At 39.6% G+C, this 12,822-nt stretch overlaps 1 protein-coding gene across 1 annotated transcript in view; it reads left to right on the forward strand.

Moving 5' to 3' along the window:
• Window positions 1–2,070, forward strand: part of LOC114042247 (vomeronasal type-2 receptor 26-like) — a 30,978-nt gene extending 28,908 nt beyond the window's left edge. The window contains 1 exon segment of the mRNA XM_027860906.1: window positions 1,178–2,070. Coding sequence (XP_027716707.1) covers window positions 1,178–2,070 — 893 coding nt within the window.
• The last annotated feature ends 10,752 nt before the right edge of the window (window positions 2,071–12,822 follow it).

Raw genomic sequence — 12,822 nt, forward strand, 5'->3', positions numbered from 1 at the left:
GTGCAATTGCAGAACTCCATAATGTTCTTCTACTTTATTTCCTGGTGTTATTCTGGATGTTGTACCTTCAAGGAGGAGAGTAAATCAATGTCCTGTGCATACTCTCTCAATTCCCACTGGCACTGGCAGGCTAGGGCCCTAGGGCAAAATTGGCTGCTTCTCCACTAAGGATCCTAGGAGTTGCTGAAAGGTAGGGGCCATGGTTTTTAATACTATAGCTCACAAGTCTCCACCAATGAACTTCTGCCATTGATTATTAGTTGACATCAGTTAATCAGCCAGAGTCATTTGGCTATCAGGAACAGACATTTACTAAATTGACACAGTAAGAATACTAAGTGCAAATCATCCCCTTTCCCCTCAAGGGGAGGCATGCAGTTCCACAAGCACATATAGAGTCCAGCAGAAAATGAGCTTAAGCTTAGAACTCATGTGCCAAAGAAAGTAACTCCCAACCCTTGGATCTCCCCTTTTTGAGGGGCTCATGAAGTACTCCTGAGGCATGGGATGGTTTTATTTTTCTGAGTTCCTTGCAATATCTTAAAGCTACCTTTCCTCAATGTCTCTAGTTTGTCTTCAGTTCCTGGTCCTACATGATGATGTCCTTAGGATGATGCTAAGACATCTTTGAGAAGGCCTGAAACCTTCTGACATTCTCAAGGCTCTCCTCTGGGTGTGGGCAGTGAAGGGTTCCTCTCTCCTGTATCTTCACCATAAGTGATTTCCGCTCAGGGACTAGAGTGAAATTGTTGTCTCCTTCATGGTTGGTTCACACTTGAATTATGCCGAGTTCTTAACTGGCTTGCCATTTTTTTTCAAAGACTTGCCTGAGCAAATACTAGTTTGATCAATTAAGTTAATAAAGGTGTTCTCACCTTACAATGGTATCAGAGCCAGAGTGACTTTGTTAGTTACTTTAAGAGGGTGAAGAGCAATTGATTGACACAATTGACAACCATTCTTGCATCAGTGTTTCATGTGGTCTATTTCTCTGGGGGTCTTGTGTGGTGCATGATGGGGCTGTAAACCATGGAAATGAGAACATGATTTAGAGCAGGAGAGGGCCTTTTGTTCTATGGAGATGGCAAGACTGACTTGAGCTACTGAGAGGATTTTAGAAATCCAAATAAACTTCTAAACTGACTATCATACATTGGGAATTTTTTGTCTACTGTACATATGGACAACTGTGTGAAATGCCCAGAAGATAAGTTTCCAAATGGAATGAGAGATGGCTGCCTCCCCAAGGTAGTGACCTTCCTCAATATTGAAGAACCTTTGGGATTCGTTCTGGCCTGTACTGCTCTTTTCTTCTGTCTCCTCACAGCTGTGGTCCTTGGGATCTTTGTGAAGTACCAAGATACTCCCATAGTCAAAGCCAAGAACAGGAATCTCAGCTATGCCCTCCTTATCTCCCTCTGCTTCCGTTTCCTCTGCTCTTTGCTCTTTCTTGGCTGCCCATCCTCAGTAACATGCCTCCTATGGTAGACGATGTTTGCAGTTGTGTTTACTGTTGCAGTTTCCTCTAATTTGGCCAAAACTATCACTGTGGTTCTGGCCTTTAAAGCAACAAGACCAGGAAGCAGGATCAGGAACTGGGTGAGACCTAGAGTGTCCATCTCTATTGTTCTCATCTGCTCTCTGATCCAGGTGACTTTTTGTTGCATATGGTTGGGAACTTCTCCCCCCTTTCCAGATATAAACATGAATTCTGAGCCTGGATACATCATTATGGAGTGTAATGAGGGATCTGTCATTGCCTTTTACTGTGTCCTGGGCTGCATGGGCTTCCTGGCCCTTGGTAGCTTCATTGTGGCCTTCCTGGCCAGGAACCTTCCTGACACCTACAATGAAGCCAAGTTCATCACCTTCAGCATGTTGGCATTCTTCAGTGTCTGGCTCTCCCTCTTTCCCACCTACCAGAGCACCAAGGGGAAGGCCATGGTGGCTGTAGAAGTCTTCTCCATCTTGAGCTCCAGTGCTGGGCTACTGGGTTGCATTTTCATTCCCAAATGCTATATAATCCTGCTGAGGCCAGATAGAAACACTCAAGAATCATTAAAAAAATAAGTGAGGTTCCAGGGTCAGGGGCCATTCTGTAATATTTCCTTAGATATCCTGCTAGAGGGAGAAGAGATGCCTGAAAATTTATTCATGTCCTTTTTGTGTATCTATGATTGAACTTTTTGGTCGTGTCTTAATTGTAATGACATTTGTCAATAGACAACCCCTTTTGAACCCACTAGGCTTTATTATCTGAAAAAACCTTTGAATTTTTACGCTAGTCTTTCTCCATTCAAAATGGAGAAAATATGCCCTAGTCATGCCTCTTCTCCCTGTCTAGTACCCTGGTAGCCCTTCCTTCCTGCCTTCTGTCTTTTCCAGAACTCCAGCCACTAAATCTTCTATCTCTGGCAGCTTGCACACTGAAAATTTCCAGTTTTCTATCTGATTGCCAGGTTTCTGCCTGCAAAACCAGACAGATACATCTGAGTGGGTAATCTTTCCCTCTCTATAAAACACTTGAGCTGCTCTGATCCCAGAATTATCCTTAAGTATGAGGCAAAGATAGACCCAAGGAGTCTCAATAAAAACTTGGCATAACAAGTGAAATACTGGAGACTCTCTCACCAGGACATTGTGGTCTCTCTCCTCTTGGCACAGCCTGCAGTCAACTGTGCCTGAGGCTCCTTGGTGTGAAGTACTTGACTTGATAACTCTTCCCTATTTTTTCCCAGCCACAATATGGGAATGTCAAACTGGGCTTGTTTGGGAGATATCAACTGATACCCAAGCAGAGGAGTAGATGCTCCACCAGCATCCTTCCTAAGTTGTCCTTACAATCCTCTTGGTGCTTCCTTGGGTGCACCTCAACAAATAAAAGGTCCTGCTGTTTTCAGCTTTGACTTGTTTGCCTATTTTTTGTTCTACCTGGTTGCATCCATGCTACTGAGGATTGATACATAAATGCTTCGCTGCTTTTGCTTGTGAACTGCCTTCTAGAGGGGGATACCTTATCCTTAACACACTGGCATCACTTCTTTACTCACCAACATCCCTTACTATTGATTCTTTTGTTGCACCTCTACTAAGGGCCAATTTTTTACAATTGTTTAGAGGCTGCTGAGGCTTTTTCTTGGAAGACCAAAGATTCTTAACTTGGAATTTATGAAATATATATATATATATATATACACATATATACACACATATGTATCTATATAATTTCCCCCATTTACATGTAAAAACAATTTTTAACATTCTTTTTTTAAAATTCTGAGTACAAAATTTTCTCCCTCCTTCACTTTTCCCCTCCCTGAGACAGTAAGAAATTTAATATAGGTTATATATGTGAAATCTTGCAAAATATGTTTCTATATTCATAGTCATGTTGTGAAAGAAGACACAGAACAAAAGGGGGAAAACATGAAAAAAATAAAGTGAAAAACAGTATGCTTTGATCTGCATTCAGACTTCATCAGTTATTTTTCTGGAGGTGGACAGTATTTTCCATCATGAGTCCTTTGGAATTGTCTTGGATCATTGTATTGCTGAGAATAGCTGTCATTAACAGTTGATCATCCTTACAATAATGATGTTACCGTGTACAACATTCTTCTTGTTCTGCTCACTTCACTTTTCCTCAGTTCATGGAAGTCTTTCCAGGATTTTTTTGAAATCAGCCCACTCATCATCTCTTATAGCACAATAGTATTCCATTACATTCATATACCAAAACTTGTTCTTCCATTCCCCAATTGATAGGCATCCCTTCAATTTCCAATTCTTTGCCATCACAAAAAGATGCCATAAATATTTTTGTACAAATAGTTCTTTTCCCTTTTAAAAATATTTTGATAACTGCATTTCAATACAATTGATTTCTTTTTAATCATCTCTATTTTATTCAATTAAATTTTTTTTGAAAAGGGGAGCTTCACTAGGCTGCCAAAGGGATCCATAAAACAAACAAAAAGGATTAAGAATCTCTGTCCTTGACATACATAGTTATTTGGGATCTAGGCTCCTATATGTCTATTTGGATCCCAGAGAACGTTTGGGCCCAATCTGACTAATTAAGTGTGATATATCCTACCCAACCCAAAGGTTACGGAATCCAGGTCTTCATTCTACCAGGTCAGGGCTGTCTTTTGTTTAAAGGATAGTTAGTGGTGGAAAAAGCAATGAGGTATCATCAGAACAGTTCTACTACCACCTACATGACTTCAATCACCTTATCCTTTACCCTACTTCTATATATTTCACCTGGGACCAATTAAGTATATAGATATGTCACACATAACCACCATATCTGAGCACTTAGTGAACCAGACTGCTCTATTGACAGTTTTCTCTTAAAGAGGTATAATCTGCAGGAATTTGATGAATAGGGAGACCATTCATCCTCCCTCAAGAGAAAGGGAATCAGCTCCTGGGGCAACAGAAACCCAGAAGAGTAGGAAGATAAGGAAGGAGATTTTGAAGCTGATGGCCAAAAAAGGAGACCAAGTAGAGGGCAAAGGTCAATCATAAATTGCACTGATAGGTAAAGAGAAGCTAAAACCATCCGTATTTGCTAATGATATGACAGCATATTTAAAAAATCTTAGGGAATCAGAAAATACTAATCAAGACAAAACCACAGACTATGAAACAAAAACTCAAAATCTACTGAATTTCTAAATAATAATAACAAAATCCATGAGGAAATAATAGAAAGGGAAATCCCATTCCAAATAAATACAAAATGGATAAATTATCCAGAGGTCAATCTACCAAAACACATGACCTAGGAATCAGGATGCAGAGGAAAAATAAAAGAATTGTAGATTCAATTAAAAAGTGCTCTTGAGGAAATAAAGAACTTAAATAGCTGGAGGAATATTTGATGCTCTTTGCTTGACAATGCCAATAAAATAAAAATGACAATAGTACCAAAATTAATTTATGCTTTTAATGCTATGCCAAAATAACAAAGGGATACTTCAAAGAACTTGATAAAATTATTTTAAAAGTTCATTTAGATAAACAAAAGATCTAAAATATCAAAGGAAATGATTAAAAAGGTGAAGTAGAACTTCCAGCCTCGAACTATATTATAAAGCAGCAGTCATCAAAACCATCTGGTATTGGTCTAAAAAAATGAGAAGGATAGGTCAATGGAACATATCATACAAGGGAGAATCAGAAATAATAAAACTCAATAATCCAATGTTTAATAAAGTAGAAAGTGTAAAATACTTAAAAATAATTCCCTATTTGATAAAAACTGCTGCAAAAATTGGAAAGAGGTGTACCAGAAATTAGGATTAGATCAACATCTTACATAAATTTCCACAGTATGACTAATATTAAAAATCACACTATTAAAAAAGAAGAGAATTAGATCATATATCTCTCACAGCTATGAGAAGGAGATGTAGCTTTAGTCAAATAAGAGATAAAGGTAATTATTAATGGTAAAATAGTAAACTTTGATTGTATGAAACTGAAAAGCTTCTGCACAAAATTAATGCACCTAGGATAAAAAGGGGAGCAGTTGAATGGGAAAAAATATCGTATCAAATTTCACCTCATGCTCTGCAAATTAGCAAAGATGACAAGAGACGGGAGTAATTTTCAAAAATTGTTTGGTTGATCTGTGAATTGCTAAAATCCATTAAAATGTGGAATTATGCAAATAAAGTGACTTAAAATGTCCACATTCTTCGACCCAGAGACACCATCTCTAGGCTTATTAGTTATGCTAATTTTTCCTTCTTTTTAAAAAACACTATTTCTATATTGGATGGATGGCTCTCAGGGAGGAGGAAGCGATCCTAGGGAAATTATGATGATGTAAATACACAAATATATCAATAAAATGCATTAAAAGAACAAAAAGACCACAGAAGCACAGATTACCTCATCTTTATTCATATTGTTCCTTATGCCTAAAATGTCCTCCCTTAACCTCTTTTTCTATTAGAGTTCTATGCATCATTTAAATTCTTGCATGGAAATTTCCCTGATTTGTGCCACCCAAAGTTGATAATGACCTTTCCACTCACAGGTCTCACATAGCATGTTTTTTGCTCCCCTCTACTGAAGTTATTGTATACTACTTTGCATTTAGCTGTTATATTTCCCTACTAAACTCTTAGTTCCATGAGGACCAGAATTTATACCTCCAGTTCCTACCACAGTGCTCTGCACACAGTAGGTACTTAATATTTGTTCAATTGAGGTGAACATTTCTTCATCACCATCCAGGTTTTCCATCTTCATTCCCCAGAGGTAAGTTTTATTCCTGGGGACCAGAGAACTTACGGAGAAGGATATTGTACAAAATAGTAGATGTCTTTCAAACAGACATTTTCTCTGGGACTTAAATCTGAACTTTTCCTAAGTTCATAGATTTAGAGTTGGAAGGGACCTTAGAGGTCCTCGCCTACATTTTACAGATGAAGAAACTAAGACACAGAAAAGTTTAGTGAATTGCCCATGGTCACGCTGCTAGTGATTGGGATTATAGGTGGGATTATAATCTAGGTCTTCTTGACTCCCAATACAGTACCCTGCCCACTACACTAAACTGATTCTTCAGGTCAGAATGGAGCCAAGGTCTACAGCCCCTGAACCTCATCGAAAATCCAACTATCATCCAATAGAACATTATCAAGCCCCAACATTGGGCCAAGCACTTAGCTAGATCCTGGGGATACAAAGACATAAGAAGAGAGTCTTTGCTCTCACTAAGTTTACATTCTATCAGGACCCTGCAGACACTTGAGATGCTCCTCAAAAGTCTTTAGAAATCAGGGGTCTTAGGGTACAATTCAAACAATAGCAATTATCCTGGAAATGATTTGGGTATGTGGGGGACCAAAGGAACACAAGGCTCCAATAATCCTAAAACCCTCGGCCTTTCCTACCAGAATCTTGGACCTGCAAAGAAGAAACCCTCTTGAGAGGATCAGCATCACACAACACACTGATGGGGGCTCCTGTGTCAGTGCAACCCCTGCTGGATGCTTGAGGTTGCTTCCAGAGCTGAGAAGCCAGGAGTCCAAAGAAGCATCTCACACTGCAGCAGGTAAGGCCAGGTTGGATCTGCTCTGTGCGCTGCCGGGCTGCACCCAGATTACAAACACTCCTCTTGCTCTCGAGGCAGTGGAGTTCTCAGCAGCAGGATTTCAGCAGGTAAATTAAGCTGGGGAATGGGTTCTGTACTCCACCCAGCTCCTGGAGCTCCTCAGAGCTGGGCACTGCACCTGCACAGGCATAACCTCCAAATTACATTTCCCAGAGGCTTCTGGAGAGACTCCCTTTCCCAAAAGTCCTAAGAATCTGTATTTCGGGTCCTCTGCTACCGGCCCTTTCTATTTCACCTGTGCAGCCCTGATGCCTGCTGGGAATCATAGTCATTCAGAGGACAGTGGAAGTGAACTGGATTCTGATGAAGAACTCCTTTTGCTTTATTTGCCAACTTTGCCATTCCAGTTTATCCTTGGACATTGGGAAGACTTGGAAGATGCCCTCTTGTGTCCTGACCTCCCACCTGCCTACCAGACTGATGACAGTAAAGACTACAGCAGTGAGGACAGTGATGGTGGCCATTCTGATAACAGCAATGACAAGCATGACAGCAGGTGTGACCCCAGTGACAATCATAGCCACGATGATCATGCCAATGATGTCTCCAGCAATTGCTATGGTGAGTATTGAGGACGGGCTGCTGGGAGAGCCTTGAGGAGGCCTTGAAATGTTGGGGGAATCTCATAGTGAGGCGAAGAGTGAATCTTCCAGAAAGGGTTTAAAATGGGTAGATTTTACAATTTTTGATGTAATTCAAAAGTGTTGATAGAGTTTTGCCACTTGTTTTTGTTCTCTTGTCGAGATCGCTTGAGTGTACCCTCCCCATACCTGACCCATCATCCACTTTTTCTCTTTCACAGTCAAACTGCAAGAACAAGGAATGTGCACAGCTTGCTGTCACCTTTGCAATGTGCAAACTAAGTTGGAACTCATCCACAGAAAAGCTGCAGAGAGAATAGGAAAAGCTGTAGAAGTGAAAGTGAAGGAGCTAGAAGTGCACCCAGAGTGTGAAGCAAGATATCAATGGAAAGTTTGCAAAGCCTTATCTTCAGGCTCCATTTTAGATGAAGGGATCACCATGTCAATATCAGGTGACCCAGACAGCAGTGGACAGGAAGTGAGTTCTGATGAAGGAGGTCTCATGTCATCTCAGTTTGTACCAGGACAGTTGGAAGATTTGGAAGATGCCCTTCTATGGCCCAAGTCCAATCTGACTCCCAGATATGGAACAAGAGGGATTCACTTTTCTGAATGGGTGGAACCAGAGCTGTGTCCCAGCTGCAGTTCCTTTCCTGACTTTTGCCTGTGTGGGTTAAGCTGGGAGACACCTGCTGCCACTTTGCAATGCCTGGAGGAAATCCCTGGCAGTCAATGTGTACTCAGATTCTAGAGGCTACCAGTGACCAGTAGAGACCATGGTGAGGCCACTTTGGACATTTGCACGTAAGGTTTTCCTCAGATTCACTCCCTATTTCTCTTCCTCTTTCCTTTTTCCCTAGTTAGGAGCTGAGTGGAAGACAAGTCCATCACTAGGGGAACCAGCATTACCACACTTGTCTGCCCTGTCCCTTCTTGAGACAGTTTTTAAGGAAATGAAAAAGTCAAGAAAATGCCAAGAACCCCTTCATTCCAAACACAAAAGCCAATAGCTGCCCACGTGGCAAATTTATATAGAAAAATCCGTTCCCCAAAGAAGAGATAAGAGAAGATGCCCCGACCTGATTACTTTTCAGAGGTGGAATGTTCTTGGTCATGCTGTTTTGCAGATTTTGTTGATATGTCCATGAGTTTTATTGACTTTTCTCTTCCCCTTTCATGCTTTTGCTTAAAATCATCTGTTATCTGAGATGACTGTCTGGGAGAGAAGGGATGGTGGGGGGATAGTGTTTGCAATTCTGGTGACCGAGATAAACAACACTTCAATAAAATTTATTTCTAAAGAACACTACTATCTTTCCATGGAGCGTTATTTCAGTATTTTTTCTATATGTTTCCAACAATATTGTAAAGAGGTATTGGCATTGTACTCTGGACAACTTCCACTTTCTGGAATGTGAGAGTGAGATTAGAAATCAAGCAAAGACTTTCCTGAAAATGAGGTTGAAAGTTAGAAGGTATTATTAACCTAATTCAGATATGCAAGTGCTCCTGGCTGGCAGAGGGGAATCCCCAAACTCCACTGAGATTTCAGTGCTTTCCAAGAAGAAAGTGAATATTATTCAGGGTCTCAGATTCTTAAGAAGTGGTGACTCAGGATTTTCTCTTAACTGCTGTCTACCTCAGTTTCCTCATTTATAAAGTGGGAGTTATCACAGGACCTACATCAGAAGGGGGCTTTGAGGATCCATTGAGATAGTAATGAAGAGAGCCTAGCACAGAGGCAGACACTGGCCTCCATTAAGTAAGTGCTTAATGTTTCTTATCTAACTTTGTCCCTTCCTTCCTGCCCTATTTCCTTTCTTTCTTCTTCCCTCTTAGATTTTTCTCATCTCTTGCTTCTTTGTTTCTTGCTTTTCATTTTCTCCCTTCCTTTCATATCTTCCACAATTCTCTCTGCTCTGGAGATGATATGGGGATAACAATCCAGCTGAATTTCCCTTTCCAACTTTTGCCAGTAGTCATTTCAATGCTTGAAAGAAAGAAAGGCCATCCCTTGAGTGTCGAAGGAGCTTAAAGATAGACAAGCCTCCACAAAGTGAGAGGGGAAGGAATTCTGTCCGAAGTACACCAAAAGTTTTTATCATTGTCAGCAGTTGCTTGGCCATCTCAGGGAGTTCATAGAAACATGTTATCCAAACACCTCATCCAAGTTGTCATGAACCAGCCTATGTTTTCCAGAGTCAAAGTGTAGAATTAATTTAATCTTAATGGTCTTCCTCAATGTCTGGGAGAGAGGTAAAAGCTATTTGGTAGAGTGCATGGCATGCCCTGAGTCAAAAACTATCACTAATTATTTAACTTGCAACTTGCAAATTATTTAACTATGTGATTGTGTTTGTGTTTGTGTGTGTGTGTGTATGTGTGTATTTATCAATCTATCAATCTAACACCTCCACAAGTAGTAGACAAATAACCTGAGATGAAACACACTCTACATCATAAGCAGGCTTGAAAACTTCCCTCAGATGGTTCCAAGAATTCTTCTAGGTTTACAAAAGAGATTTTACAAGGTCTTTTCTTTATACCACATTAATCAATTATCAATTTTCCTTTTTAAAACACCCATATAACTAACTGATAGGCTTTGACATTATGACAACAAGTCCAAATAACTTAGTTAACGATCTCATAATTTTCAAAAGTAAATTTTAGATAAAACTTCCTCTTAAATGTAGGCAACCCTGGCAGTTTACAAGTTCTTAATTACGTTATTTCAGAATATTACAACATTTGGTCAGCAGGGTTGATAAAATAACATAACAGTTTTCAGACTTTTTTTGCCTTCTTTTAACACAGTTAATAACAATGTAATATTAAGTATTTATATTATATATAAAATATGTTATATATTATATATAAGTACTAATATTTTATATTATAGTAATAAGTATAATTCTTCATCTAATAACATTCAGATTATAAGAGAAGTTGCTTTTCTAATGATATAGCTGATACAGTTGTTTACCAAATGTCACACTATAAGAAAATCTAGAAATATAACAATACCATAAACAATATTATGCATTTGAAATTTGAAACAAAACCAATTAGGTGACCTCAATTTAGCTGAATGTGTTTCCAAATTACCTTACACAGAAAATCATTCATCTCATCACCATTGGCATTGTATACTGGTCACATCTAAAACTCCACATAAAGTTATCAAATGTCAAGATATTAGGAGACACTCTGTTTTCCAGAGCTAAGGCCCAGCAAGCAAGCTCTGCCCTGAGTTTGGCATAACAACAGTCCTTCATGCTCACCCTCTGGATGATCTCAACCACAGCAAAATCCCAGAATCAGGTGTTCTTTGAGCTCAAACAAGTACCTGGTGTATCCATGCTCTAGTCATGAAGCAGACCAAGCAGTAGGCAATTGCAGTTTTCCTGATGTGAGGTGATGGGGATCTGAACCAGGATGGTGGCAAAGTCAGAGGAGAGATAGGGTTATATGTGAGAAACTTTACCAAGGTAAAAATTTATAGGCCTTAGCAACAGATTTGATATGGGGGTCATGAAAAAGAGTGAGAAGTCAAGAATGACACCTGGGTTGGGAGCCTGTGTGAGTGAGAAGAATTTAGTTACCCTCAACAGGAATAAGAAGGTTAGGAAGAGGGGAAGGTGTGAGGGAAAAGATAATGTGTTCTGTTTTGGACGTGCTTATTTTAAGAAGTCTTTTGAACATCCACTTAAAGAAGTCCAATAAACCATTGAAAATGTTACTAGAGGTCAGCAAAGAGGTTAGGGTTAGATAAGTAGACTGAAGAATTATCTGCATAGAGATGATCATTGAAAACATGGGAGCTATTGAGATCACCAAAGTAAAGTAATATAGAGTAAGAAAAGAAGAAAGTCAAAGACAGAGCATCGAGGGATTGGATGTCACGGTGTAGATGAATGGTATTTGGGTCTAAAAGGCAGAAAATAGCAAAAAGAACAGCAATGGCTTGCAATTAAATGAGGACATTTCCAAGTTCATAAACATGGAACTGTTGCATGTGTTCATGACAAGAAGATAAGGATATGACCATCTTTGTATATAACTGAGCTGGAGTAGAGAAGTAGGTCATGAGAAGTAAACTGAGGGTATTTGGGTATTTAAGGAAATATCATTATGGATGATGAAGTCCTCTAATGTGATGGCAGCAGTTGATGAGGAGAGAAGTGTCTTGATCCAGGCCTTGAACTCATTGAGGAAAGAAGAGAAGAGTTCCAAAAGTCAATAGATAACAGCTAATAAAATTTTGATTGAGTGGTAGATATAGATTGAATGAGCCTCAGAAGAGAAGTTGCTTAGTGGTGATGGCAAAGGGAGAACCTGAAAGTGACAATAGTGAGTAAAGAGTATTCCAGCTCCCTCACCTCAGCCAGTAACTTGGAAAGAATCAGTGCATGTCTAGCCAGCTCTAAATAGGGAGGCACAGAGCACCATTTCATCAGAAAGTAGCCAAATCTCCATGAGAGGTAGAAAATGAGAGTCATGGTAAAGGAAAAGATTTAAGGTGAAATCAAATTTGTTGCTAGTGGTATAGGCATTGCAGAGAGCATAGTGATGGGTGGCTTTAGAGTGAGACATGGAGGAAGAAAGGAAGGAAGGGAGGGAAGAAGGGAGGTAAGCAAGGAGGGAGGGAGGGATTGAGGGAAGGAGTAAAAAGTAAACATTTATATCCACCTAGGGGCCTTGGTTGGATAGAGAAGAATGGCAATAAGGGATCAGGCAATGAAGGATGGGGAATCTTGATTGCCAAGTATTCAAAATAACTGGAATTTTCTCCCCTTAGTGAGGGATTGTTTTTCATTTGTAACCATCACATTTAAAAAAGTTCAAGAAACATAGTTTCTGGATGATTTAATCATTTTATTAATAATACCAACATTTTAATAGAAGGATTGTCATTTGACCCTCCCTCTCTTAGACCAAGGAAAATGATGGCAGCAGGTTCATGCCTTATATGCCTCTTAAGTTTTTTAAATTTTAACTTTTTATTCCAATAAATGGGCCAGAGGTTCAAGGCTACAACCTGTCACTATGTGCTCCACAGGATCTTCTTCCATCTGAGATGCACAATGATTTGTTGGGTCTACC

Source organism: Vombatus ursinus, unplaced genomic scaffold, assembly GCF_900497805.2.
Source record: "Vombatus ursinus unplaced genomic scaffold, bare-nosed wombat genome assembly UNPS02014322.1, whole genome shotgun sequence".
Classification (NCBI taxonomy): domain Eukaryota; kingdom Metazoa; phylum Chordata; class Mammalia; order Diprotodontia; family Vombatidae; genus Vombatus; species Vombatus ursinus.